We start from the raw sequence: 27,096 nt of genomic DNA on the forward strand, positions 1-27,096 counted from the left end.
CAGGTGAGGGGGGAGGCACTGGCATTTTGTGAGCTAGCTGGTTGATACATGGACTTGGTCTTGCTGAGGCTGATGGTGAGTCCAAAGCGCCTGCAGGAGGTTGAGAACCTGTCCATAATGAATTGCATGTCCTCATGGGTGTATGCAGCAAGCGCGCAGTCATCAGCGAAGAGGAACTCTCTCAACAGTGCCTCAAATACCTTGGACCTAGCGTGGAGCTGCAGCAAGTTGAAAAGTTTGCCATCTGTGCGAAACTGAATGTAGATGCCCCGGTCACAGTCTTGGAAGGCGTCAATCAGCATGGCAGAGAAGAGAATGAACAGTGTGGGTGCCAGGACGCAGCCCTGCTTCACTCCATTTACCACCGGGTACGGATCTGACATGTCAGTGTTTTCCTGTACTCTCGCCTGCATGCCATCGTGGAATGACGCAATCAGCTGGATTAGGCTCTCTGGGCAGCCAAACTTTAGGAGGATCTTCCACAGACCACGGCGGTTCACCGTGTCGAAGGCCTTAGTCAGGTCTACAAAGACCATGTGGAGCTCCTTGTTCTGCTCATGGCATTTCTCTTGCATCTGGCGTACGGAAAACACCATGCCACATGTTCCCCTGCCTGAGCGGAAGCCGCACTGTGCTTCAGGGATGACTGTGTTGGAGACATGGTCAACCAGTCTGTTCAGTATAATGCGGGCGAAGATCTTGCCAGCGATGCAGAGAAGAGAGACTCCACGGTGGTTACCGCAGGATGTTTTGTCTCTCTTCCGTTTGTAAATGTGGACAATAGAAGCATCCTTGAAATCCTGGGGGACCTCCCCTCTCTCCCAGATAGACTGGAACAGGGCGGTCAGCTTGTCTGTCAGCACCTCGCCTCCATACTTGTAGATGTCGGTCTGGATTCCATCTGCTCCTGATGCTTTTCCTGACGTTGTCAGCTTCTGGGCCTTCCGGGTCTCGGCCTTGTTGGGAGGGGCAGCTAGCGAATCATTTGACTGGTAGCTGTGGGAGGGTCGCAATTACCTCGTCAGATACGGACGAGTCCATGTTGAGGAGGGTGTTGAAGTGCTCTGCCCAGCGGGCAAGGATGTCTTTCTTGTCTGTCAGGAGGGTGGTCTGGTCCAAGGCTCGGACAGGGGTTGATCCTGTGACTCTCGGCCCATACACAGCTCAGAGATCATGATGGAAGGTCTTCATGTCGTGAGCATTAGCAGCGGACTGAAGCTCTTCGGACTTTCTCTCACGCAACCTCTTCTGTACGAGTTGCTTGGTTTTCAAGAACTGGTCCGTCTTCCTCCGGCAGTCTTTATCGGAAATGTGATCCTGATGCCGTATATGCAGTGTGTTCAGGAGCTTGGAGATTCCAGAGTCATTCTCGTCAAACCAGTCTTTGTGGCTCCTCTGTACAAAGCCGAGTGTGCCAGCTGCTGCTGTGTACACAAAATCTCTAAAGGTGCTCCATACCTCTTCTACATCAGTCGATGCAGGAATTTCTTGGAGAGCTGCTTGGATTTGCTGCTGCAGCACGTCCTCGTTGATAGGGAGACGGAGGATGTTCAGCATCCTAGGGTGTTTCTGCCTGGCTGGTTGGAGCTTGCGTGCACGTCTGATGTTCATCTTGCTGCGTACCTGGCGATGGTCCGACCAACACACTGCTCCTCTCATGCAGCGTATAATGGAAACATCACCTCTGTCCCTCTGCCGGACAATCACATAATCCAGCATGTGTCACTGCTTGGAGTGGGGACGCATTCGTATGTTCTTTGTCCGCTTGTTGGAAGAGGGTGTTGGTGATGGTCAGTCTATGTTGCGCGCAAAGTGAGAGCAAAAGCAGTCCGTTGGAGTTGCACTTGCCAGTGCCGTGCTGTCCTTTTGGCCACGAGGAGAAGTCCACGTCGACGCGGGCATTGAAATCCCCAAGGATGATCAGCCTGTCCTTTCTGTCTACCGCTGAAATGGTGCGGCTGAGCTCCTCATAGAAGGCTTCTTTGATGTCATCAGCGTTGGTCATCGCTGGGGCATAGCAGCTGATGACTGTGGAGAAGTGATCCTTGGACAGCTTCAGACGCAGGGTCATCAGCCTATCGTTTATCCCACGTGGAAGGTTGTCAAGCTGTCGTGCAAGTTTGGTTTGTATGGCAAAGCCCACGCCTGAGGTTCTTGGGGTGCCTTCTGGCTTCCCAAAGTAGTAGAAGGTGTAGCCCCCTCAACTTTCTCCAGCTGGGTTTCACCGGCAAACCTTGTTTCGCTAAGGGCTGCTTTTTCCACCTGGTAGCGATCAAGCATTCTGGCAATGAGCGCTGTAAGCCTTTCTGGTCTGTCATCTCTGTCTAAAAGGGTGCGAACATTCCAGGCACCCAGAGTCAGGGTATGACTCCTGGTTCTTTTCTTCTGTTGTTTTCGACCGCTAGTGTTGGATGTCCAAGTAGGTGCGGTTTCCCACTAGGTACTAGGTGAGGAAGGCTTTGTTAAGGGATCCTTTTATCTCCCCTTCCCCGTGTGGGGAGAGCAGTGCTGTCCCTAAAAAGGGCTGCTCTGACTCTGTGGGAGGATACGGGCGCCGCATCTGCCCCAGTCTACGGCGGAAGACCATCACCCACAGAGTCGTGACTAGGAACTGCCAGCAGCATCCTCTGCTTGTCCCCGTTACCACTTCTCCATCGCTGCAGGGCTTGGGAAAGCTGGGTGTTGAAGGGGAGTTGTGCAGTCCCTTCCCCACTCTCTCGCCTACCGATGCTCAGAGACCCACATGTGCAGATACTGCCACGTGTAGAACGGCCTCGGCAGGTGCATGTTTTTTCTTCGGAGCTCCGTCTCCTAGGAGGACTTCCAGCCAAGGATAAGAGATCCCCCCCTGCCCTTTGGTCATCCTCTTCCGCCTTCACAGCCGTTGGGAAAGGTTTCCTCCTCCGCCTGGTCCGTCGTTGGGAGACTTCACATGCGGCAGGTAGTACTGGGGTACATGGTACCAGTAGCTAGGGCTATGCCCCTGACCTGACAACATACTTACACGCGCGTTAACTCACACACACACACACACACACACACAAAGAGTTTTACATCACACACATAAGAGACAGACACAGACACACTCACTCGCACTCACGTACTCACAGGCGCGCAACTTCTTTCTCTCTCTCTCTCTCTCATGCGCACACACAGTTTTACACCACACGCACACACACTGTTTTACACCACACGCACACACACTGTTTTACACCACACGCACACACACTGTTTTACACCACACGCACACACACTGTTTTACACCACGCGCACACACACTGTTTTACACCACACGCACAGACACTGTTTTACACCACACGCACACACTGTTTTACACCACACGCACACACACTGTTTTACACCACACGCACACACACTGTTTTATACCACGCGCACACACACTGTTTTACACCACACGCACACACACTGTTTTACACCACACGCACACACACTGTTTTACACCACGCGCACACACACTGTTTTACACCACACGCACAGACACTGTTTTACACCACACGCACACACATTGTTTTACACCACACGCACACACAGTTTTACACCACACGCGCACACACAGTTTTACACCACACGCACACACACTGTTTTACACCACGCGCACACACTGTTTTACACCACACGCGCACACACTGTTTTACACCACACGCACACACACTGTTTTACACCACACGCACACACACTGTTTTACACCACACGCACACACACTGTTTTATACCACCCGCACACACACTGTTTTACACCACGCGCACACACAGTTTTACACCACACGCACACACACTGTTTTACACCACACGCACACATACTGTTTTACACCACGCGCACACACACTGTTTTACACCACACGCACACACACTGTTTTATACCACGCGCACACACACTGTTTTACACCACACGCACACACACTGTTTTACACCACACGCACACACAGTTTTACACCACACGCACACACACTGTTTTACACCACACGCACACACACTGTTTTACACCACACGCACACACACTGTTTTACACCACACGCACACACACTGTTTTACACCACACGCACACACACATACACACACTCACTCACATGCATGCACTTGCATGCGCGCCGCTCTCTCTCTCTCTCTCTCTCTCAGACACACACGCTCACTCACGTATACCACACACACACACACAAACATACACGCACGCACACAAATACACAAGCACACACACACACACACACACAGCGCTGCAAACCCCTCTCTGTTAACCCGCTCTAAATATCACTGCCCCCCCCCCCCTCCACCCCCCAAACATCCTCCACTATAACACACACCTGAACGTAATGGCCGTTGTCACCGCTCCAATTGTCGAACTCGTAATGCTGAAGTTCGTCATACCAGAGCTTGAAACCCACGAGGTGGGAAGAGGAAGCTGGAAACTCTGCGAAATTTTGTCCAACTTTTCCTGGTAGATCTATTATCAGACCCCATTTAAAAAAATATTATTATTTATATATAGGAATCAATACATAAAAGATGGGCCGTATGGAAGTGTCGGGAGTGTGTATCGTAAGTATTTACACACACACACACACGCATGCACACTTATCTCTCTCTCTCTCTCTCTATATATATATATATATTGAGAGAGAGAGAGAGAGAGAGAGAGAGAGAGTTGGAGAGAGATGGTTTATTCAGTCAAGGCCATAGCCCCATATGAACAGGGGGCAACAACAAAATTTTGTTTTGTATGTGTCATTGTAATTGTTAATGCGAACAGTGCAGCATATTCCATAACAAGCTCCAATAAAACTAGGATATAAATGTCTCTCTTAAATGAAATGCTTTAGAGATAAACAAAGCGAAACTACGTATAGTGTTTTCATCCACCGATGACATCAGTAAACACAGTCGAAACGTACACGGATATGCATAATATATATATATATATTTTTTTAGAAATGAGCTGGATTCGTAGGTCACTAAGGATAGGACATTTCAAAACAAAATGGACTTCATCCTCTCTGGATTCCCCGCACAAAGGACACATTAAATCAGAATGATAAATGGATTTATAACGATATCTATGTATGTTTAATTCAGAGATACCAAATCTGAATCTAGTAAGAATAAGTCGTAGGTGTCTGTTCAAATCAATCAAAAGGTATCGCTTCACTATGTGATCTGAAATATACACTCGATACATATCAAGCCTGTCGCTTGATTGGATATGGCTTTCCCACTCCTGCCACCTACAGTCTATCAATCGTTGTCGAACAATTTGTACAAATCTAGTTTCATCACCAACCCCTTGAAATTCCCAAGCATACCCAACCCCAATTTCACATATACATATTCGAATTTTCGATACCCAATTTCTTTTCCCTCTTGAATCTAAATCATTTAGCATAATATAATATTTCCTAGGCAGTCGATTATTACTCATTTTTAATAATTTCAACCAATAACGAATGCATCTAATGGCAGAGTTAATATAAATTGGGTACCTATCGGTCTCTCCATATACTAAGTCATTAGGTGTTCTCATTTCAACCCCTAGAAACTTTTTAAGGCTAAATAAATGAAGAGATTCACAATGCATACCAGCTTTTCTATCTAATCCCCATATTTCTGAACAATATAAGAATAAGAATAACTTTATTATCTTCAACTGGAGAAATTTGGTCAGGTGCATTATCACAACATAGACAAGTAAACAACATGGGGACCATAACTGTAAAAGTCAACAACTGCTTTTACGAATATTACGGAAACACAAATGTAAAAAATATCACATACACCGTTTCATACACACATCCACACACTGCAGGTAATAACTGGTATTCTTAATGCAAAAACAGAAAGAATGAAGAAACATTATTTTGAATATGATTATAAGCATAGCCTACTACATTGCACATTGATTGTAATAGACAGATAAGATAAGAATACAGATAAATTGCGGAAAACCACAACCAGATAATCAGCACCCCCCCCCCCCCCCCCCGCACCCCCCCCCCTCCCACAAGCGGTTTACTTGATTAAACAAGAGTGATAAACATATGTTCTCAAATAAAAGCATTTCACATAATCGCTTTTAAAACACTGCAATTAATTATTACATCGTAATTATTAACAGAAATATATTTAGAATATGGACGTTAGCATTAGATATATTCCATTGTACATTCATTCTGCATATTGCACATTATTCATCCTTCATATTGCACACTCATGATAACCAATTGTCACGTTTTTAAGCTCAGTAAACGCGCGCGCGCGCGCACACACACACACACAAGTAGAACAAGGTACAACCTATCATGCACGGCCTTTCACACGTCTCACATGAGAGTGCGTGCACGCGCGCGCGCGCACACACACACACACACACACAGAGTTCTCAAGAATTTAAAAGGTGAATTGAACGTGGAATAAAAGTCTTCAGAGCTCTGGATTTCAACTTAAAAGTTCTGTAGTGTCGTCCTGATGGCAATAGCTCATAATACTTTGCTAAAATATGGGTGTCGTCAGTTGCTATCTGCCTGCTTTTTTTAACCACTCGACTTTCATACAGCTCTTGCATACTAGCTTGTTTCACTCCCACAATTTTACTGCATACACTCATGACATCGTTCAAAACTCGCTTACTCCTCACTCCCAAACTTCCATACCAGCACATAAATGAAACTGTGAGCACGGACTCGATACAACATCGATAATAACTTTGAAGAATAGTTGAATTTATACCAACATTTCTAAGCTTCTGTAAATAAAAATTTCTTGACTGACATTTCTTATGAATGGAATCAATATTTCTGTCAAAAGTCAGCTTATTGTCTAAGATGGTCCCTAGATATCTATATTCATTGACCCTCTCCACTGTTTGACCATCAATAACAAGGTTAGCTACAGGCTATATCTGGATATCAAATATTTTCAAAAAGAGGTCAAGTGAGTTATCATTCAGCAAACACAGTTTCTTCACAATATGTAACAATGCATTTTTTTGCTCTGTTAGCTAAATCCTTACATGCAGCTACAAAACTCAAACGCGTAGAGAAAAATATTCCGAGATATTTATACACATTAACCACCGGCATTACAATACCATCATAAACCCACCTTTCCCTCGCTGCCAAATAATCCCCTTTTCTGAAAACAACAATATTACTCTTATCCATATTAACCCGTAACTGTTACTGATAAGCTGAATTTTTCAACTTATTCAATTGTGTCTGGAGACCAACAACTGTCTGAGAGAGCAAAACTATATCATCGGCGAGCAGTAAAATAAACAATTCCATTGGATCAGTTGTGAAACTAGCACCATGCCTACCCTTATCTATTATCTCTACCGCTAATTCGTTTATAAATAATGAAAACAAAATAGGGCTACATACATCTCCCTGTTTGACACCTCTTGTACAACATACATAATTAGTAAGCTTGTTACCACATCTAATTCTTGTTTTAACAACACTATACATACTCTTAAAGCAACTGAATAGTTTTCCACTAACTCCATTTTTGATAAGAATGGGCCATAATAGATTTCGATTAATTGAGTCAAATGCCTTTTCAAAATCAATGAACGCTACATAAAGTTTACAATTACATGAAAATTGTTTCTGTATTGGATTAAAAAGAGTAAACATATGGTCAATTGTTGAGTAACCTCGTCTGAACCCAGCTTGCTGTTCTCCAGTTATATTGTTATATTTTACATATTCCTGAAGCCTTTGGTGAATAATAGTGCTTTCTTCTTTGCTAATAATATCAGAGAGCTAAATACCTCTATAATTATTGGTGTTATTTACATTGCCTTTTTTTTTTTTTTTTTTTTTTTTTATAAAGTGGAAGTATAATAGATTCACACCACTGTTCAGGAAAGACTTTTATCAAATAAAATATTCAAAAAATTCACAAAAAAATCTACAATCATTTCACATGGACTTTTTAAAAGTTCTCCAATAATACCATCAGGGCCTGCTGCTTTTCTACTTTTTATTTTTCTAAGGGCAAACAAAACCTCTTCTCGAGAAATCGGACGGTTCATGGCTTCAGTTTCCATATCTAAAGAGACATAATCAGTGTTATCATGTGGTATATCTTTATCTAATAAAGTTCTAAAATGTTCAAACCAGTCATCTACAGATAATACATTTTTAGGTTGCTTCTTTTTAAATATTTTATGTACACATTCCCAAAACCGTTTTTGGTCTCTCTCTAAATATATTATCACACACACACACACACATATATGATCTCCCTCTCTCTATATAATCTCTCTCTCTCTATATATATAAAATCTCTCTCTCTCATATATATATATATATATATGTATATATATATATATAATCTCTCCCTCCCCCCTCTCTCTCACTATATATATATAAAATTTATCTCTCTCTCGATATATATATATATATATATATATATATATGACCTTTCCAACAGATGCCACACACACACACACACACACACACGTTAAGACCATAAGGTATTGTACAACAGTACATTAATAAAAACATCACGGGAATAAATCGTATATATAAGTAAAATGCTCACACACACACACACACACACACACACACACACACACACACACTCTCTCACACACACATACACATGGATGTAGGCCCGTATGCATGCAGAAGAAGAAGAAGACATCTTCTGGTTCGTTTCTATGCCGACCCAGCTAATTTTTTTCGGAGAATTTTCACCCAGGATTATACGCGGGTTCACCACTTAGAGCCCAGGGCCCGTATGCACGTCAAACCCGATTAGCTTATTCGCGTTTAGGGCTTAAACGCGGTTAGCTATTCGGAGCTTAAACGCGATTAGCCCCTCTCCGGTTTTGGTATGTACGTCGCCCTATTCGCGATTGAATAGCTCTCCGCGTTTACGGGGCAGGACACGGCGCGCTATTTATAGATTCTTTGGAAAACCGCGGTGCAGCAGGCATTGCTTTCGGTTTAGACATACCCTCCCTCGTGGAACTACCGCTGGTACGTGCTTCGTCGGTTTTCGTCAGTCCCAGTTTTTATTGTTTGTATTACTTGCCATGGAGAATTCAAAGCGCACTAGGAAGCCAAATTTCAGTGCTGATGAAATTCTAGTATTTCTGGAAGAGATGCAGGTGGAACGTGTGCTGTTATTCAGCAGTTTGAATCCGAGTGTAACCAACCCTCAGAAGACAGATACATGGAAAAAGATAGCCGAGAAGGTGAAGGCGTGCGGAGTGGTCGTTCCACCTCGTTTGTCAACTCCCAAATATGTTGCCGCCTAAACCTGAACTTTCGGAACAGGTCATGGTCATCGTACAGGTCAAACGGGTTCTTTCTGTCACGAAAGATGCGGTTTCTTCGCAATTGCCGTCGCTGTCTCACTTGGAAAAACATCAATGCCGCCATATTTATCCGCGTTTAGGCTCGCTATCTGACCCCCGAGGCACCGATAACTTTATCCGCGTTTAGCCCAGTCGGATAGCTTATGCGTTCTGACGTACATACCAAAATCTGCGGCCTATCCACCCGAATAGGCGCTATTTGCGGATAGCCCTCTATCCGGATCGACGTGCATACGGGCCCAGATAAGCAAGCAATGAAAACGCGTTGGTCTTCCCCCTTCCCAAGAAATTCAAACCGGTGGCATCTGTTGGAAAGGTCATGGCTCCCCGTGAAAAGGAAACACCATGCCTCAGAGCTGCACAATCTTAAAGCAGCCATCAAAGTTTAAACGCCGAGGAAAGCTTCAAGCAGGAGAACGTTGTGTTATATTTATTTTAGAGGAGGCGGAAGAGGAGGAGAAGGAGGAGGTGGAGAAAGAAGAGGAGGAGAAGGAAGAGGAGGAGGAAGGAGGAGTAGGAAAAGGTGGGGAGGAGGAAGAGGAAGAGGAGGAAGAGGATAAGGAGGAAGAGAAGGAGGAGGAAGAGGAGGAGGAAAGGGAGGAGGATAGGAGGGAGAGCAGAAGGAGGAGGTGGATGAGGAAGAGGAGGAGGAAGAGGAGGAGGAGGAGGGGGAAGACGAGAAGGAAGAGTAGGAAGAAAAGGAGGAGGATGAGGAGAAGGAAGACGAGGAGGAGGAGGAGGATGTGGAGGAGGAAAAAGATGAGGAAGAGAAGGAGGAGGAGGAAGAGGAGGAGAAGAGTAAGAGCAGAATGAAGACAAGGAGGAGAAGGAGGATGTGGAGGAGGAAGAAGAAGAGGAAGAGAAGGAGAAGAAGGAAGAGGAGGAGGAGGGGAGGAGGAAGAGCAGAAGGAGGAGGAGGAGGAAGAGGAAGAGGAAGGGGAAGAGGAAGAGGAGGAGAAGGAGGAGCAAGAGAAGGAGGAGGGGGAAGACGAGAAGGAAGACGAGTAGGAAGAAAAGGAGGAGGAGGAGGAGAAGGAAGACGAGGAGGAGGAGGAGGAAGAGCAGAAGGAGGAGGAGGAGGAAGAGGCGGAGGAGGAGGAAGAGGAGCAGTAGGAGGAAGAGGAGGAGGCGGAGGATGAGAAGAAGAGGAGGAGAAGAGGAGGAGGAGAAGGATGAGAAGAAGAGGAGTAGGAAGAGGAGGAGGAGGAGGAGGAGGAGACCAGGGGCACACAGGACCTGGCTCTGCGCGGTTGGCGTCGTGGCCTTGCGTACAGTTCATCGCCCATTTCTCCGCCACTGTCGCCAGTCTGTCGTCCCACTTCTGTCATCATCATCATCATCATCACCATCACCACCACCATCATCATCATCATCATCGCCATCATCATCATCATCACCATCATCATCATCATCATCATCATCACCATCACCATCATCATCGCCATCATCATCATCACCATCATCATCATCACCATCATCATCATCATCATCATCATCATCATTATCTTCATCACCATCATCATCATCATCACCATCATCATCATCATCGCCATCATCATCATCATCATCATCATCATCACCATCATCATCATCATCATCATCATCATCATCACCATCATCATCATCGCCATCATCATCATCATCATCATCATCACCATCATCATCATCATCATCATCATCATCATCATCATCGTTATCATCATCACCATCATCATCGCCATCACCATCATCATCATCACCATCATCATCATCATCACCATCATCATCATCACCATCATCATCATCACCATCATCATTATCATCACCATCACCATCATCATCATCATCATCATCATCATCATCACCATCATCATCGCCATCACCATTATCATCACCATCATCATCATAGCCATCACCACCATTTTCATCACCACCATCACCATCATCATTATTATCATCATCATCATCATTATCATCACCACCATTTTCATCACCATCACCATCATCACCATCATCATCATCATCATCACCATCATCATCATCATCATCATCATCATCATCATCACCATCATAATCATCACCATCATCGCCATCACCATCGTCATTATCATCACCCTCATCATCATCATCATTATCGTCACCATCATCATCATTATCATCATCATCACCATCATCATTTTCATCACCACCATCACCATCATCATCAACATCATCAACATCATCATCACCATCATCATTATCGTCATCATCATCACCATCATCATCATCACCATCATCGCCATCACCATCGTCATTATCATCACCCTCATTATCATCACCATCATCATCATCATCACCACCATCACTATAACAATCATCACCATTATCATCATCACATTTTCACCATCATCATGATAATCATCATTACCACCATTATTATCATATCATTACCATAACTGACGGGTGCAATAGCCGAATGTTTAAACGTTGGACTTTCAATCTGAGGGTCCTGGGTTCGAATCTCGGTAACGGCGCCTGGTGGGTAAAGGGTGGAGATTTTTTCCGATCTCCCAGGTCGACATATGTACAGACCTGCTTGTGCCTGAACCCCCTTCGTGTGCACACACAGGCAGAAGATCAAATACGCTCGTTAATGATCCTGTAATCCATGCCAGCGTTCGGTGGGTTATGGAAACAAGAACATGCCCAGCATGCACACTCCCGAAAACGGCGTATGGCTGCCTACATGGCAGTGTAAATAAATAAAACGGTCATACGCGTAAAATGTTAACTATTACATGTTCGTCTGAGTGTGTATGTGTGCGTGCCTGAAATCTGATTAAATGACACAGGAAAAGAATTATAAGCGCCCAATGGCAGCCGTCAGTCGGCTCTACCAGGTAGGCAGCCTGTTGTGTAAATGACCCTGTGTTTGTACAGCGCTTAGAGCTTGGTCTCCGACCGACGAAAGGCGCTATATATGTATCCATATCAATCAGTCAATCAATCAATCAATAATCATTATGATCATCACCACCACCATCATCATCCTCAACATCAGTATTTTTTTCATCACCACCATCACCATAATCATCCTCACCGCCATAATCATCATCATCACCACCATCACTATCATAATCATCGTCATCATCATCGTCGTTGTCGTCATTGTTATCATCGTCGTCCTTGTCATCGTAATCATGACCATCATCATCGTTGTCGTCATTGTCGTTATTATCATTGATGTTGTTAGTATTATCGTCGCCATCATGGTTGTCGCCATTATTATCATCACCATCATCATCATCTCCACCGTCATCAATTTAGTCATTATTATCATTATCATCATCATCGTGGTCGAAGCTTGTACAAAGAAGAAAAAAGAAGAAGAGATATTTACACCAGGTACAGGTACAGAATTTTGGACTTTTTAAAAATTTTTGAGCCTTTTTGGCTTTTCAACGCCCCTTCTTAATATAGAAATAGTTTAGGGTTGCGTACATGCGTATGAAATTTTTTAAATGTTTATTCATCAAAATCGAATGGTTTTATTAATGATTTAGAGTCATTGTCTAGAAGATTCTTGAACAGTTTTAGCTGTTTTTGTTGAAATTTTCAGTGCATTCCATCCTTTAACTGCTCTAAAGCTAAAAGAAAACTTACGAATATTTGTTCTGCAAAATATTTGTTCTACACCAATCTTTCAAAAAAAAAAGTATATTTCATTATTTTACAACAGACATTGAATATTCTTAGCATACTTTATGCACGAAAATAGCTTGTTAGACAGGTCCTTGAATCTAGGACGCTAAAAAAAAAAGACAAAAAAAAGGACTTGACCTTTTCTGATAGGATGAGAGCGAGGGAGGGAGGGAGGGGGGGAGGGAGGAGGGGTGGGGGGTGGGGGGTGGGGGTATCCACCTACCACTTTCAGCATGTTGGAAGCATCAGTGACGTTACGACGGGCGCTGTTATGCAGACGGACGAGTTCGTCTTTTTCCGCCTGAGTAAAAGCCACGGCCTGAGCAGACTCGTGGTCAGTAAAACACATGGTATGGGTAACGGTGTAGTTGGCGTACTTTTCGGGACACTGCAACACGCAGCAATCATGACGTCAATTTCTTTTTGTTTGCTTGGCGTCACGTTGGTGATGATGACGTGTTTTACGTTGCCATCTTCTCTCAGCTGAACGCGAGCAGCAGGGAAAAAAACAACAACAACAAACAAACAATTAATGACAACTTGCACAATGAATGGGCGTGGCGCTTTGCGAACGCAATGTTTATACTTTCGCGCTATGGGTTGGGCTGATCACGCTGCGCGCGCGCGCGCGCGCGCGCACACACACACACACACACACACACACACATACACACACACGCACGCACACACACACACACACACACACACAAACGCACGCATACACGCATCGCCCGTGCACACCCCCAACCCCACTCCACACACGCACGCACGCTCGCTCGAATGCACCTCCCCCCTTCCCCCCACGCACACACAAGGGAGGGGAGGGGCACTTCTGGCGACTGTGGATTCGATCCTGTAAGCCCAGAGTCTCGCGCTTCTCAAGCGGACGCGTTACCACTTGGCCACCACTCCGCTGCACTCTCTTGTCTTCACTTTGGAGCACGTCTCTTGTCTGACAACAATTTCGAGAGTCTGTCGAGGGCGTGTCTGTCATTTGCCTGTTGTGGACGGAAGTCCACGGAAAGCGCTTAGAGCTCTGACCGAGGATAGGCGCTATATACATATGATAGTCAGTCGTGTCCGACTATGACCATCAGAACAGCAGAGGAGGCAACTGCTATTTGGGCTAGAATTTGATTATAGTGGAGAGTGTCTTGCCCAAGTACATCCCCACTCTCTCGGCCAAGAGGGTTTTAGGACAGTCGGCGTTGGGATGGTTCCCAAAGTCAACTAGACCACAAGGCTGCAGCACTAAGAGCCAGTGCAATTTTGCCTCCTAGTTTGAGAGTCATAGTCCTTCACAGAAGACTAAGCTGTAAATGGTTTCCCATTGACTGGAGAAACCATTGATAATACTGCGCTATATAAGTATCCATATAATATTGTATCGTATCGTATCGCATCATGTCATATATCATATCGTATCGTATCGTATCAAATCCAACCCGAACGATGACGTCAGAGACTCACGAAGTTTCAGTTTCAGTTACAGTCTCTCTCGAGGAGGCTTTACTATGCTCGGACAAATCCATATACGCAACACCACATTTGCTGGGTGCACATGCCTGACCAGCAGCATAACCCAGTCCGCTCAGTCAGGTCTTGAGTTTCAGTTCAGTTTCAGTTTCAGTAGCTCAAGGAGGCGTCACTGCGTTCGGACAAATCCATATACGCTACACCACATCTGCCATGCAGATGCCTGACCAGCAGCGTAACCCAACGCGCTTAGTCAGGCCTTGAGGAAAAAAAAAGAAAAAAAAAAGGTGAATCAATGATAGATAAGCTTACACAAATAAATAAATAAATAATAAATAATAACTATAATGTAAAAAAAAAAAAAAAAAAAAAAAAAAAGCAAATAGATGTAAAACATTAAGACACACATTCACATATACACCCACACATGCATAACAGATATGCACCGAACACGCAGTTTCACAGATATGAAAGCACAGTCAAATACATATAAACGTACATGAGCTCCAACACACACACACACACACACACACACACACACACACACACACCACACATTACCCTGCACCTCCTCTACCCCCCTCCTCCACACACTCATTTCTGGTCTACGTATCACAGCTTCCACGGCACACACACACACACACACACACACACACACACACACACACACACACACACACACACAGATGAACACTTACTTGTACAAGCGCACACACATAGGTCTTGAGTGCATGCTTATATATTTATGTGCCTATCAGTGGATTTCTTCAAAAGAACTTGGCCAGAAGACAACACTCTCGTTGCCATGGGTTCTTTTTCAGAGCGCCACGTGCCCGCTGCACACGGGACCTGGGTTCACCGTCTCATCCGAATGACTAGACGCTCAGTTTGATTTCCCAGTCAGTCAAATTTGGGAGAAAGGGTGAGAGCGGGATTCGAACCTGCACCCTCACGGACTCACTGTACTGGCAGCAGCTGAACTTCTTTACCATTCTGCTCCCTTACAGCCTTTGACTTCGCCAGACCCACCCTTAGAGCTGTGGGGGTCCTTTCTCCATGATCGGAAGAATCAAGGAGGGCGCTCTCTCTGTTTCTCTCTGCTCTGTCTGTCTTTGTCTCTCTATCTCTCTGTCTCTCTCTCTCTCAGTCTCTCTCTGTCTTTGTCTCTCTCTCTCTCTGTCTCTGTGTGTGTCTATGTCTCTCTCTGTCTCTGTCTGTCTGTCTGTCTTTGTCTCTCTCTCTCTGTCTCTCTGTCTCTCTCTCAGTCTCTCTCTGTCTTTGTCTCTCTCTCTCTCTGTCTGTCTCTCTGTCTATCTCTCTGTCTATCTCTCTCTCTGTCTCTGTCTGTCTGTCTTTGTCTCTCTATCTCTGTCTCTCTCTCTCTCAGTCTCTCTCTGTCTTTGTCTCTCTCTCTCTCTGTCTCTCTCTGTCTCTCTCTCTCTCTGTCTGTCTGTCTTTGTCTCTCTCTCTCTCTCTCTGTCTCTCTCTCTCTCTCTCAGTCTCTCTCTGTCTTTGTCTCTCTCTCTCTCTCTCTGTCTATCTCTCTGTCTATCTCTCTCTCTGTCTCTGTCTGTCTGTCTTTGTCTCTCTATCTCTGTCTCTGTCTCTGTCTCTCTCAGTCTCTCTCTGTCTTTGTCTCTCTCTCTCTCTCTGTCTCTCTCTGTCTGTCTGTCTTTGTCTCTCTCTCTCTCTGTCTCTCTCTCAGTCTCTCTCTGTCTTTGTCTCTGTCTCTCTCTGTCTCTCTCTGTCTTTGTCTCTCTCTGTCTGTCTCTGTCTGTCTGTCTGTCTCTTTCATCAAACTGGTTCTATTGTTGTCTTGTACTGACGCTGATGTTGTGCGAAATTTGTCTCTGTTTTTCTACAAAGCCTTTAGATATAGGGAAATACTTACCTCTTAACGTTCCTGATTAACCTGATATATCCGTAGCTGCATTGCTTTAATTTCTATGTCTATATTTGTTATTATGATTAGTCTCTGTTCACTTTCCCCTTCATGAGGGGCCTAGGCCTAAAATGAATAAATCTGAATCTGAATATTACCGTGCACATTCACTGGCTTTGTTCCCACTGCCTGTTGCATATGATGCTAACAGAGTATCGTCCCTTACCCACCTACTTCTCTCTCTCTGTGTCTTCTCTTCTCTCTCTCTCCCCCCTCTGCCTCTCTTACCCAGCAGATCCAAAGGCTTTGTACCCACTGCCTGTTGCATATGTTGCTAACAGAGTATCGTCCCTTACTTCTCTCTCTTTCTCTCTGTGTTTTGCAAACATGTGTTTCTCGTGATTTGTCATATTTCCATCCCTGAACACCAGACCGAAAGCCAGTGAGCAACAGATATATGGAACGTTATGATTGCACACACATTCAAAGACCGAAGTTTTTCTCAAATACATGCCACGATCGTGGCAAAAGGTCAATGGAATATTTTCTTTTCGCCAAGATAACTTGCGAAATATTTCCACATAGTCCAAAAAAAAAAAAAAAAAAAAAAAAAAAAAAAAAGAAAAAGAAAAAAAAAGAGGAAAATGTGGCTTTCTTTTAAATTAAGCCTCCCCCCATCCCCCCCCCCCCCCCCCCCAACCCCCCCCCCCCCAAAAAAAAAACAAAAACAAAAAAAAACAACAACAAAAAAACAAATAAACAAACAAACAAACAAAAAACAAACAAACAAACAAAAAAAATCCCACACATGTACATTTTTTTCTTTTTTTTCTTCTATATTTTCTTCCTAAACCACTAATAACTTACCGTGGAGAAGCTTCCAGTGTCTGCAACAGAAAAAAAAGGGGGAAACATGTCGATTATTATCGCCCTCCAAAATCATGACCGAAAATTAAAACAAATGAACACATGTACATGACACACAAAGACACACACAGACACACACACACGCGGGCGCGCGGGCGCGTTACGTACCACAGTCTCTCAAACATCACAGACTTTGAAAGAAGACATGTTCGATTCAAACCATTCAAATATCAACTTTCTTTCTAGATTGTCGGCTAGGTCTTCACTTCTAGTGGCCCAATCGTCATTAATTTTGTATTATGTTCTACTGTATTCATTTTGTTTATGTGTCTTATTTCGTTTTGGGCTTTTCATGTCGTGTATGTACGTATGTATGTATGTATCTCTCTCTTTATACATATGTACAAAACACACACACACACACACACACACACACACACATATACACACGAGTGAACGTGGGAGTTGCAGTGTCTGTGTGTGTGTGTGTGTGTGTGTGTGTGTGTGTGTGTGTGTGTGTGTGTGTGTGTGTGTGTGTGTGTGTGCGTGCGTGTCTCTGTGTATGTGTATGTATGTATGTGTGTGTGTGTGTGTGTGTGTGTGTGTGTGTGTGCATGCGCTCGCGTGTACGCGTGCGTGATAGTGTATTCATGCGTACGCGTATGTGATTGAAGGGTGTGGGATGGGAGTGGGGTAGGGGTGGGAGTGGAGTGGAGGACGGTGAGGTTGGGAGGCGGGGGGCCCGGGGGGGCGGGGAGGGGAGGGTAAGGGGGGGGGGGTCATGACTAATAAATAGTCAGTACTTGTTCCTGCCACGTCTGTTGTGTTTTTTTTTTTGTTTTGTTTTGTTTATTTGACTGTTCTATTATCGCCTGATGACAATGGATCAATCAAACTAACAGATGGTACTATGTACTATGTACTATGACATCGTCAGAAGAACCAACAATACAGGCTGGATTTGAACACGTGGCGATAACCAACCTCCGTTAACAACACCACCACACACTGTCGTTTCCGCGTGCTTTGATAAGATGAATGGCATTGTGCTACTCGGTTGAATTGAATAGTATTGTTTTGTGTTGTATTCGTTGGACACTTCTGTGTGTCGCGAAGTGTGGACGTGGACTTCCCCTCTGTGTGTGTGTGTGTGTGTGTGTGTGTGTACGCGCGCGCGCTGTAAGCCATAAAACATATGATTCAGAGTCTTTTCATTTCACCTTCATCTCACAAACATTTCCGGGTGAACGAGTGCTTCAATGACCATGACACCATTATCCCCCCTTTTTCGTGTGTCTTTTCAATCGTGGGGATACAATGCGTGACAGGTCTAGATGCAGAGCATACTTTGGTGAACACAGCAACCGTCAGAGAGGGAGAGAGAGAGAGAGAGGGAGAGAGAGAGAGAGAGGGGTGGGGGAGAAAGAGAGAGGTGGGGGGAGGGAGGGGGTGGGGAGAGAGAGAGAGAGAGAGAGAGAAAGAGAGAGGTGGAGGGAAAGGGAGAGAGGTGGGGGGATGGAGGGGGTAGGGAGAGAGAGAGAGAGAGAGAGAGAGAGAGAGAGAGAGAGAGAGAGAGAGAGGAAAGCAAGGTTGGACGGCATCACGTAGTCAATGATCTGATATGACCCAGTTAATGATCTGATATGACCCAGTTAATGATCTGATATGACCCAGTTAATGATCTGATATGACATCTAATTACCTTGTGCCGGGGCCGATTTTATGATGAAAGGAACTGTAATGATCTGTATCAGCAGAATGGTCGATGATGATTGTGGCAGTGGAAAATAGTAACAATAATGATAATAAAATAAATCAATCAACAGATAGATGAATAAATAGTAATAACAATAACGTCTACAATAAGCAGAATAATAGTAATGATAATGGTGATGATGATGATGATAATGATACTACTACTACCACCACTAATGATAATAATAAGTTATAATGATTATACATCTTTGTAACGATAGTAACGATGACAATAAACACGAGCAGTTTGGCCCCTTTCACACACCAGGTCAAACTGGTGCAAACGAAGCCTATCAGTTTGCTCTGCTAACCCAGATTTCGCGGCTAACCCAGTAGTAAGACACCACCCTGACAAGGTCTGTCGTTTGCTAAGCCAAAGCCCTCAGCCCAGTTCCCTGTTTCGAGCGCTGACAAGTCATTCCGTGACCGACGAGGAATGCCCCATGTGAACCACAGCCAGGTGCTCAAAACAACTTCCTTCTGGGGGAACTGAGACTTCACTGGTCCCTAGAACACAGCCATGGGACATACAGGTCTGTCAGGGTCAGTGGTCCCACAAGACAGCCTTGGGACATACAGGTCTGTCAGGGTCAGTGGTCCCACAAGACAGCCTTGGGACATACAGGTCTGTGTACGTCAGTGGTCCCACAAGACAGCCTTGGGACATACAGGTCTGTCAGGGTCAGTGGTCCCACAAGACAGCCTTGGGACATACAGGTCTGTGTACGTCAGTGGTCCCACAAGACAGCCTTGGGACATACAGGTCTGTCAGGGTCAGTGGTCCCACAAGACAGCCTTGGGACATACAGGTCTGTCAGGGTCAGTGGTCCCACAAGACAGCCTCGGGACATACAGGTATGTGTAGGTCAGTGGTCCCACAAGACAGCCATGGGACATACAGGTCTGTCAGGGTTAGTGGTCCCACAACACAGCCTCGGGAGATACAGGTCTGTCAGGGTCAGTGGTCCCACAAGACAGCCTCGGGACATACAGGTCTGTCAGGGTCAGTGGTCCCACAAGACAGCCTTGGGACATACAGGTCTGTCAGGGTCAGTGGTCCCACAAGACAGCCTCGGGACATACAGGTCTGTCAGGGTCAGGTCTGTCAGGGTCAGTGGTCCCACAAGACAGCCTCGGGACACACAGGTCTGTCAGGGTTAGTGGTCCCACAAGACAGCCTCGGGACATACAGGTCTGTCAGGGTCAGTGGTCCCACAAGACAGCCTCGGGACATACAGGTCTGTCAGGGTCAGTGGTCCCACAAGACAGCCTTGGGACATGCATGTCTGTGTAGGTCAGTGGTCCCACAAGACAGCCATGGGACATACAGGTCTGTCAGGGCTAGTAGTCCCACAAGACAGCCATGGGACATACAGGTCTGTCAGGGCTAGTAGTCCCACAAGACAGCCATGGGACATACAGGTCTGTCAGGGTTAGTGGTCCCACAAGACAGCCTTGGGAGATACAGGTCTGTCAGGGTTAGTGGTCCCACAAGACAGCCTCGGGAGATACAGGTCTGTCAGGGTTAGTGGTCCACAAGACAGCCTCGGGAGATACAGGTCTGTCAGGGTTAGTGGTCCCACAAGACATCCATGGGACATACAAGTCTGTCAGGGTAAGTGGTCCCACAAGACAGCCTTGGGAGATACAGGTCTGTCAGGGTTAGTGGTCCCACAAGACATCCATGGGACATACAAGTCTGTCAGGGTAAGTGGTCCCACAAGACAGCCTTGGGAGATACAGGTCTGTGTACGTCAGTGGTCCCACAACACAGCCTTGGGAGATACAGGTCTGTCACGGTTAGTGGTCCCACAAGACATCCATGGGACATACAGGTCTGTCAGGGTAAGTGGTCCCACAAGACAGCCTTGGGAGATACAGGTCTGTGTAGGTCAGTGGTCCCACAAGACAGCCTTGGGACATGCATGTCTGTCATGGTTAGTGGTCCCACAAGACAGCCTTGGGACATACAGGTCTGTCAGGGCTAGTAGTCCCACAAGACAGCCATGGGACATACAGGTCTGTCAGGGTCAGTGGTCCCACAAGACAGCCTCGGGACATACAGGTCTGTCAGGGTTAGTGGTCCCACAAGACAGCCTTGGGAGATACAGGTCTGTCAGGGTTAGTGGTCCCACAAGACAGCCTCGGGAGATACAGGTCTGTCAGGGTTAGTGGTCCCACAAGACAGCCTCGGGAGATACAGGTCTGTCAGGGTCAGTGGTCCCACAAGACAGCCTTGGGACATACAGGTCTGTCAGGGTCAGTGGTCCCACAAGACAGCCTTGGGAGATACAGGTCTGTCAGGGTTAGTGCCTTGGGAGATACAGGTCTGGGTAGGTGGTTCCTCGGAACCCAGACCTCCCGGCTCTCACTCACGTTCCTCCCTTGGCAGAACGGTTAAGACGCTCATCTGCCAGTACAGGGGGTTTGGGTTCGAATCCGCTCGCTCTCGCTCTTTCTGTCAAGTTTGACTGGAAAATCAAAACAGGGTGTCTGGTAAATTCGGATGAGACGATAAACAGAGGTCCTGTGTGTAGCACACACTTGGCGCACTGAGAAAGAACCGAACCCAAATGCAAGGAGAGTGTTGTTCTCTGATAGGTACAAACATAAATATATTATATGCATGCACTCAAGGCCTAACGTAAGCGCGATGGGTTACGCTGCTGGTCAGGCATCTGCCTTGCAGATGTGGTGTAGCGTATATGGATTTGTCCGAACTCAGTGACGCTTCCTTTAGAAACTGAAACTGAAACTGTCCCTCTTCTGGAACACGAGCTGGTCTCCCCCTCCCCCCCCCCACACCCCCGCCACTCCCCACCATCCCATCCCTCACCCATGGAGGGAGATGGTCGGATAGTGAACACACGACCTGTACCCCTCCCGTGAAGATACTGGAATGTTCTGACCTGGGGTCAGCAACAACAAAAACAACCCCCCAAAACAACGACATAAAAGCATTGATTCAACAAATGCTAAAAAAAAAAAAAAAAAAAAAAAAAAAAAGTTTTCGAAGGTATGTGGGGAGACAACCGTTGGCCAAAGGAATGAATGACTATTCGGCACCTAAGGCAAAAAATTGCGTTGATTGGTTGATTGGTTCACAGACGACAAGCCTGTCAGAAGTGTACTGGGATTGAGTGAACCGCGAAATTTGGCCAACACTGGTTTGGGAGAGCTATATTGTTGTAAGCTGATTCAGGGACTGGTTTGGGAGAGCTATATTGTTGTAAGCTGATTCAGGGACTGGTTTGGGAGAGCTATATTGTTGTAAGCTGATTCAGGGACTGGTTTGGGAGAGCTATATTGTTGTAAGCTGATTCAGGGACTGGTTTGGGAGAGGTATATCAATATAAGCTGATTTAGGGACTGGTTTGGGAGAGGTATTTCAATATAAGCTGAGTCAGGGACTGGTTTGGGAGAGGTATATCAATATAAGCTGATTTAGGGACTGGTTTGGGAGAGGCATATCAATATTAGCTGAGTCAGGGACTGGTTTGGGAGAGGTATATCAATATAAGCTGATTTAGGGACTGGTTTGGGAGAGGTATATTAATATAAGCTGATTTAGGGACTGGTTTTGGAGAGGTATATCAATATAAGCTGATTTAGGGACTGGTTTTGGAGAAGTATATCAATATAAGCTGATTTAGGGACTGGATTTGGGGAATTATGTTGATAAGAACTGATTCAGGGGACCAGTCTATGGAAAGGTACGTTCAGTGGAGCTGATTTAAAGAACCAATCCGAAGAGAGGTGTGTTGTACGGAGCTGATTTGGGGGTCTGGTTTCGAGGAAGAAAGATGATACTTTACACTGTGTTAAGAGAAAAATACCAGTGGCAATTTTCTAAACTTGATCAAAGGATTAATGAAGCAAAGTTGTCACAGGAGAATGAAAAAAACAAACAACCCCCCCCCCCCAACTTTTTTTATGTTTGTCTTATTGTTTTGACAAGTGTACGATCTCAAAGCAGCTAAACCTAAAACTATTTCTTAGAAGGAACTACTCACACATCAAAGACAACGCGAAAAGAACGCCAAGGATCTGCATCTTTGAGGGACGGGTTTCACGTGCTCGTGCTAATGAAATCAGATGGATGTCCCGGTCGTCTTCCTCTGGGTAGAATAGTGGACAGCAACTCAGGGAGAGTGGTGGTAGTGGTGGCAGTGGTCGTTGTCCTCGTCAGATGCAAAGCGTCTGCTGACGCAACGAACCACACTCTGTCTTTTTATAGAAGACACAGGGTGACTGAGACAGAGGGCGAGCGACAGAGACACAGAGAGAGAACGCAAAAAAAAAAAAAAAAAAAAAAAAAAAAATTATTGTCCAGGCCACATGGCCCGTTACAACTGATCGTGCTGACAATGTTTAGAGTGAACAGCAGTTATGTGGTATTATGGACATGATCAAAAATGTGAAATAAATCTTCAAAGGAAAAAAAAAAGCATCAAGAAGAAAAGGGAGGAAACAATTAGAGAGAGAGAGAGGGAGAGAGGGAGAGAGAGAGAGAGAGAGAGAGAGAGAGAGAGAGAGAGAGAGTTTATTAAATAAGGCCATGACCCCATTTGAAGGGTGTGATGAAAGTCGAAGCAGACGTTTTTTTCGTGTGGCATTACACTTTGTTGAGAGAGTCAATTTTGTTATATTTGTGGTTACACGAGGCGCTTGAGTGAACATTTATTTTTCTAATACAGGTGTTCAGGTGAGAGCGCAGGTAGATGCATGCTCTCTGGCACAACTTGTTTGTCACCGATCTGTGCGGCCGTTCGGCTTACAGTCACAGAGAACTTTGGCTCTCAGACCCTAGTGCTCAGGTGAGAGTGGAAAAAAACAACTTAGAATATTTCTGGTGTTTATTTTATTTCATTGTTATAGCGTCGATGGAGTAATTTGGATAAGTGTATTTGAATGCGCATTTGATGGTAGTTTAGCTTTTTGGTCTTAAAAAAAAAGAACAACTCAATGTTATGTTACCATACTGTTTCTAAACTTGGCAGTATGATTCCTTTTTGTCAAAGTGTTCATAATGTCTTTGCTACTGTGACAGGGAGAAAAGAATATTGTTTTGCTTACACTTGATTTTACCTAATCTTTGTATCAATATTAGAATGATTTCCACTGAGACTTTTCTCCTTAACGCTTAACCTGGCGAAAGCCTTCAGATGGACTTAGCGGTCGGCGAGGCTCAAAACACCATAATTTGATTTAATTTGATTCTTCGTAACTCTGGAATAATGGAATAAAAATGTGTAATATGTAATTACTGGCGCTTGCTTGGAAAACATATGATTGGATTGGAAAGACAGAAAGAGGGTAAAAGATATTATATATTACGAAGGCGATAGCTCAGAATTGTGACTTTATAATTAGTATTTTAATGGTGAGGATGATGCGTGACTGAACCTAGGGAAGTTAGTGAAATCGTACAGGGCACACACACACTCACTCACACACATGTGACTGACGGGACTAACAGACAAGACAAGACAATACGGAGACAAGCCTAAACACGTACATTATCCAAGATGAACTGAAAGTATTTTTTATTTTGGTTTAAAGAGCTTGTGAGTTGGCGCTGGGCCGAGACCAAGCAGCCACAACAACAGCAACAGCAGCAGTAACCGCTGATGGCGCCACTGTCGAGGGCAGCCAAGCTGTGAGGAGCAGCCTGTGTCCTGGACTGAGGACTGGAGTGAAACGAACTCTTTGGACAGAACTGAGTATTCCCGTTATGAATAAAGAAAACAAAACTGGGCTACAGACATCGCCCTGCTTGACACCAGCAGTACAGTTTATAACTTCGGTCAGTTTGTTTCCATTTTTCACACAGGCTTTTTACATTATTGTACATGCTTTTGATACATCTGAACAATTTTCCTTTAATGCCATTTTTCAATAAAATGGGCCATAATAAATTTCGGTTGACTGAATCAAAAGTTTTTTTCAAAGTCAATAAAAGCTACATAGAACTTTCGGTTTGCTGCAAATTGTTTCTGAACAAATACCATTAAGGTAAACATGTGATCAATAGCGGAATACCCTTTTTTAAATCCTGCTTGCATATCTCCAGTCAGGTCATTTTCTGAGATCCAGGCTTACAATCTGCTATTGATGACAGTGCTAAAAAGTTTACTGCTGGTGTCACACAGAGCAATACCGCCATAATTACTAGGGTCATTTAGATCCTCTTTGTCATGTAAAGGTACGATAATAGATTCTGTCCCCTCATCAGGAAAATTAGCCTTATCAAACAATGCATTAAAGAATTTAACACAAAAAACCCTCAGCAGTTTGATCCCAAGAATATTTGAGGGGGTCACCAATTATTCCGTCTGGTCCTGAGAGAGGGAGGGAGGCAGAGAGAGAGAGAGAGAGAGAGAGAGAGAAACTGAGGCAGAGAGACATACATTATTGAAAACTGCACGTACATAGATTAAAAAAGAGATATTTTTCATGCTATATAACAGGAAGATGAAAGACAGACGGAAATACAGTGTGGGGGCAGGTGGGGAAAGAGGGGGAGGGGTAGTGGGGGTGGGGTGGGGGTGGGGGGTAGGTTGGGGAAGTACAGGCATAGATACTGAAAGAGAGAGAATGGTACTCTGAAACAGGTATTGTTTTGCATTCCCTTTGACCATAGTTCCACCTTTGAAATCACGAAAGGTTTGTTGGAATGTGGTCATTATGGTGTTTTCGCAAATAGGTCATGTTTCATATTGTTGTCTTCATAAAAAGTTCCATGGAGGCGGAAGTGGGTGTGTGTGGGTGTGTCAAAGGGAGATCTGATATGCTACGAATATAAACAGCCGTTCCGTTAGGAGAGAGAGAGAGAGAGAGAGAGAGAGAGAGAGACAAAATTTCAATAAGTGCACACCAGCCAACTGTGACGTTACCTGTCATGCTTGTAGTGTTTATTGGGTACTGTTTTTTTTTTGTTTTTGTTTTTTTGTTTCATCATCATCATCATTATTATCATTATTATTATTTCAATCTAGTGGCTGGGAAAAAGGAGCGTTAGAAACTGAGTTTTCAAAAAAATCTATAGAAGAAACCCACCTTGATCGGTACACAATCTATCTCTCTCTCTCTCTCTCTCTCTGTGTCTTTAGAATGGAAGTTCTGGATCTGGATCTGGATCTGTACGTCGCCGAACCAATTTTGGTTATATTGCGACGGAAAAAGTTACATCGGCATTTTTTCGTATGTGACTTGTGTTGACGATTCCTGGCGGGGGTGCTTGAACCAAGTCCAGCACAACGTGTCGGTCTCATTGCTGGCTCGCGGCTGATTCCGGAGGGAGGACAAATAGGGAGGACTGTGACGCGGAATTTGCAACGTCATCTCCCGGAATCGTCGGATCCCCCGTCAGCATCGATTCTCCACATGCGTCAGTACATGAACAGATTTTTCTTTTTTTTTTTTCTTTTTTTTTCTGCTGCCCCATCATCTGCGCCGTTTCAGTGGCATTACTCCCACGCCGCTCATTTAGATTTTCCCATACACGGCCACACCCGGGTTCGTCCTTCGCAGTTCCAGCGTCGGCAGTCCACAGGGAACCATCGATGTTTGGTCACCAGGAGGCCACACACCAGAAGAGACCCTGCACTGCGGGCAGATCAAAAAAAAATCTTCAATAGACATCTCTTTGGTGTCGACTGATATAAATCCATACTGTGAATGGCAAGTTTTCAAAACACCACTGGGGAGTGACCACTTTCCAGTTGAAATGGCATTATCTGTAAAACACGAGATCATAATTAAAGATAATATGCGGATGAAGTATAATGAAAAAAAAAAGAAGCAAACTGGGATCTGTTTGGTAATATGCTGGCTTATTACTCTGCTGATCTAAATTTCAGCACTGATGTTACATCACAAGAAGATTTAGAAATTTGTTATCGGTCTCTAAGGAATGTTATTCTGAAGGCTGCTGACGGTTCAGTTCCAAAAGTAAAGTATATAACCAATCCAAAACGGTCTGGTAATCCTTGGTGGAACAGCTCATGTGAAATAGCAGTCACTAAGAAAACAGAAGCTTTCAAAAACTGGCATAGGTATCGAAAAATAGAATCCAAAGAAAGAGTATCAGAACTGCACAAGTATAAACAGGCTAATAG

The 27,096-nt window shown here is 44.8% G+C and overlaps 1 protein-coding gene across 1 annotated transcript in view; it reads right to left on the bottom strand.

The window, feature by feature from the left end:
* LOC143277595 (cysteine-rich venom protein Mr30-like) overlaps positions 1 to 25,142 on the bottom strand; it is a 36,236-nt gene extending 11,094 nt beyond the window's left edge. Inside the window, exons 1-6 of the mRNA XM_076582471.1 lie at positions 25,137 to 25,142; positions 19,408 to 19,483; positions 17,222 to 17,241; positions 13,220 to 13,384; positions 10,573 to 10,657; positions 4,319 to 4,458 (exon numbers count right to left, since the gene is read on the bottom strand). Of these exons, the coding sequence (XP_076438586.1) occupies positions 4,319 to 4,458; positions 10,573 to 10,657; positions 13,220 to 13,384; positions 17,222 to 17,241; positions 19,408 to 19,483; positions 25,137 to 25,142 (492 nt within the window). The remainder of the gene's footprint in view (positions 1 to 4,318; positions 4,459 to 10,572; positions 10,658 to 13,219; positions 13,385 to 17,221; positions 17,242 to 19,407; positions 19,484 to 25,136) is intronic.
* Positions 25,143 to 27,096: the final 1,954 nt, after the last annotated feature.

This window comes from Babylonia areolata, chromosome 34 (assembly GCF_041734735.1).
Source record: "Babylonia areolata isolate BAREFJ2019XMU chromosome 34, ASM4173473v1, whole genome shotgun sequence".
NCBI classification, from domain to species: domain Eukaryota; kingdom Metazoa; phylum Mollusca; class Gastropoda; order Neogastropoda; family Buccinidae; genus Babylonia; species Babylonia areolata.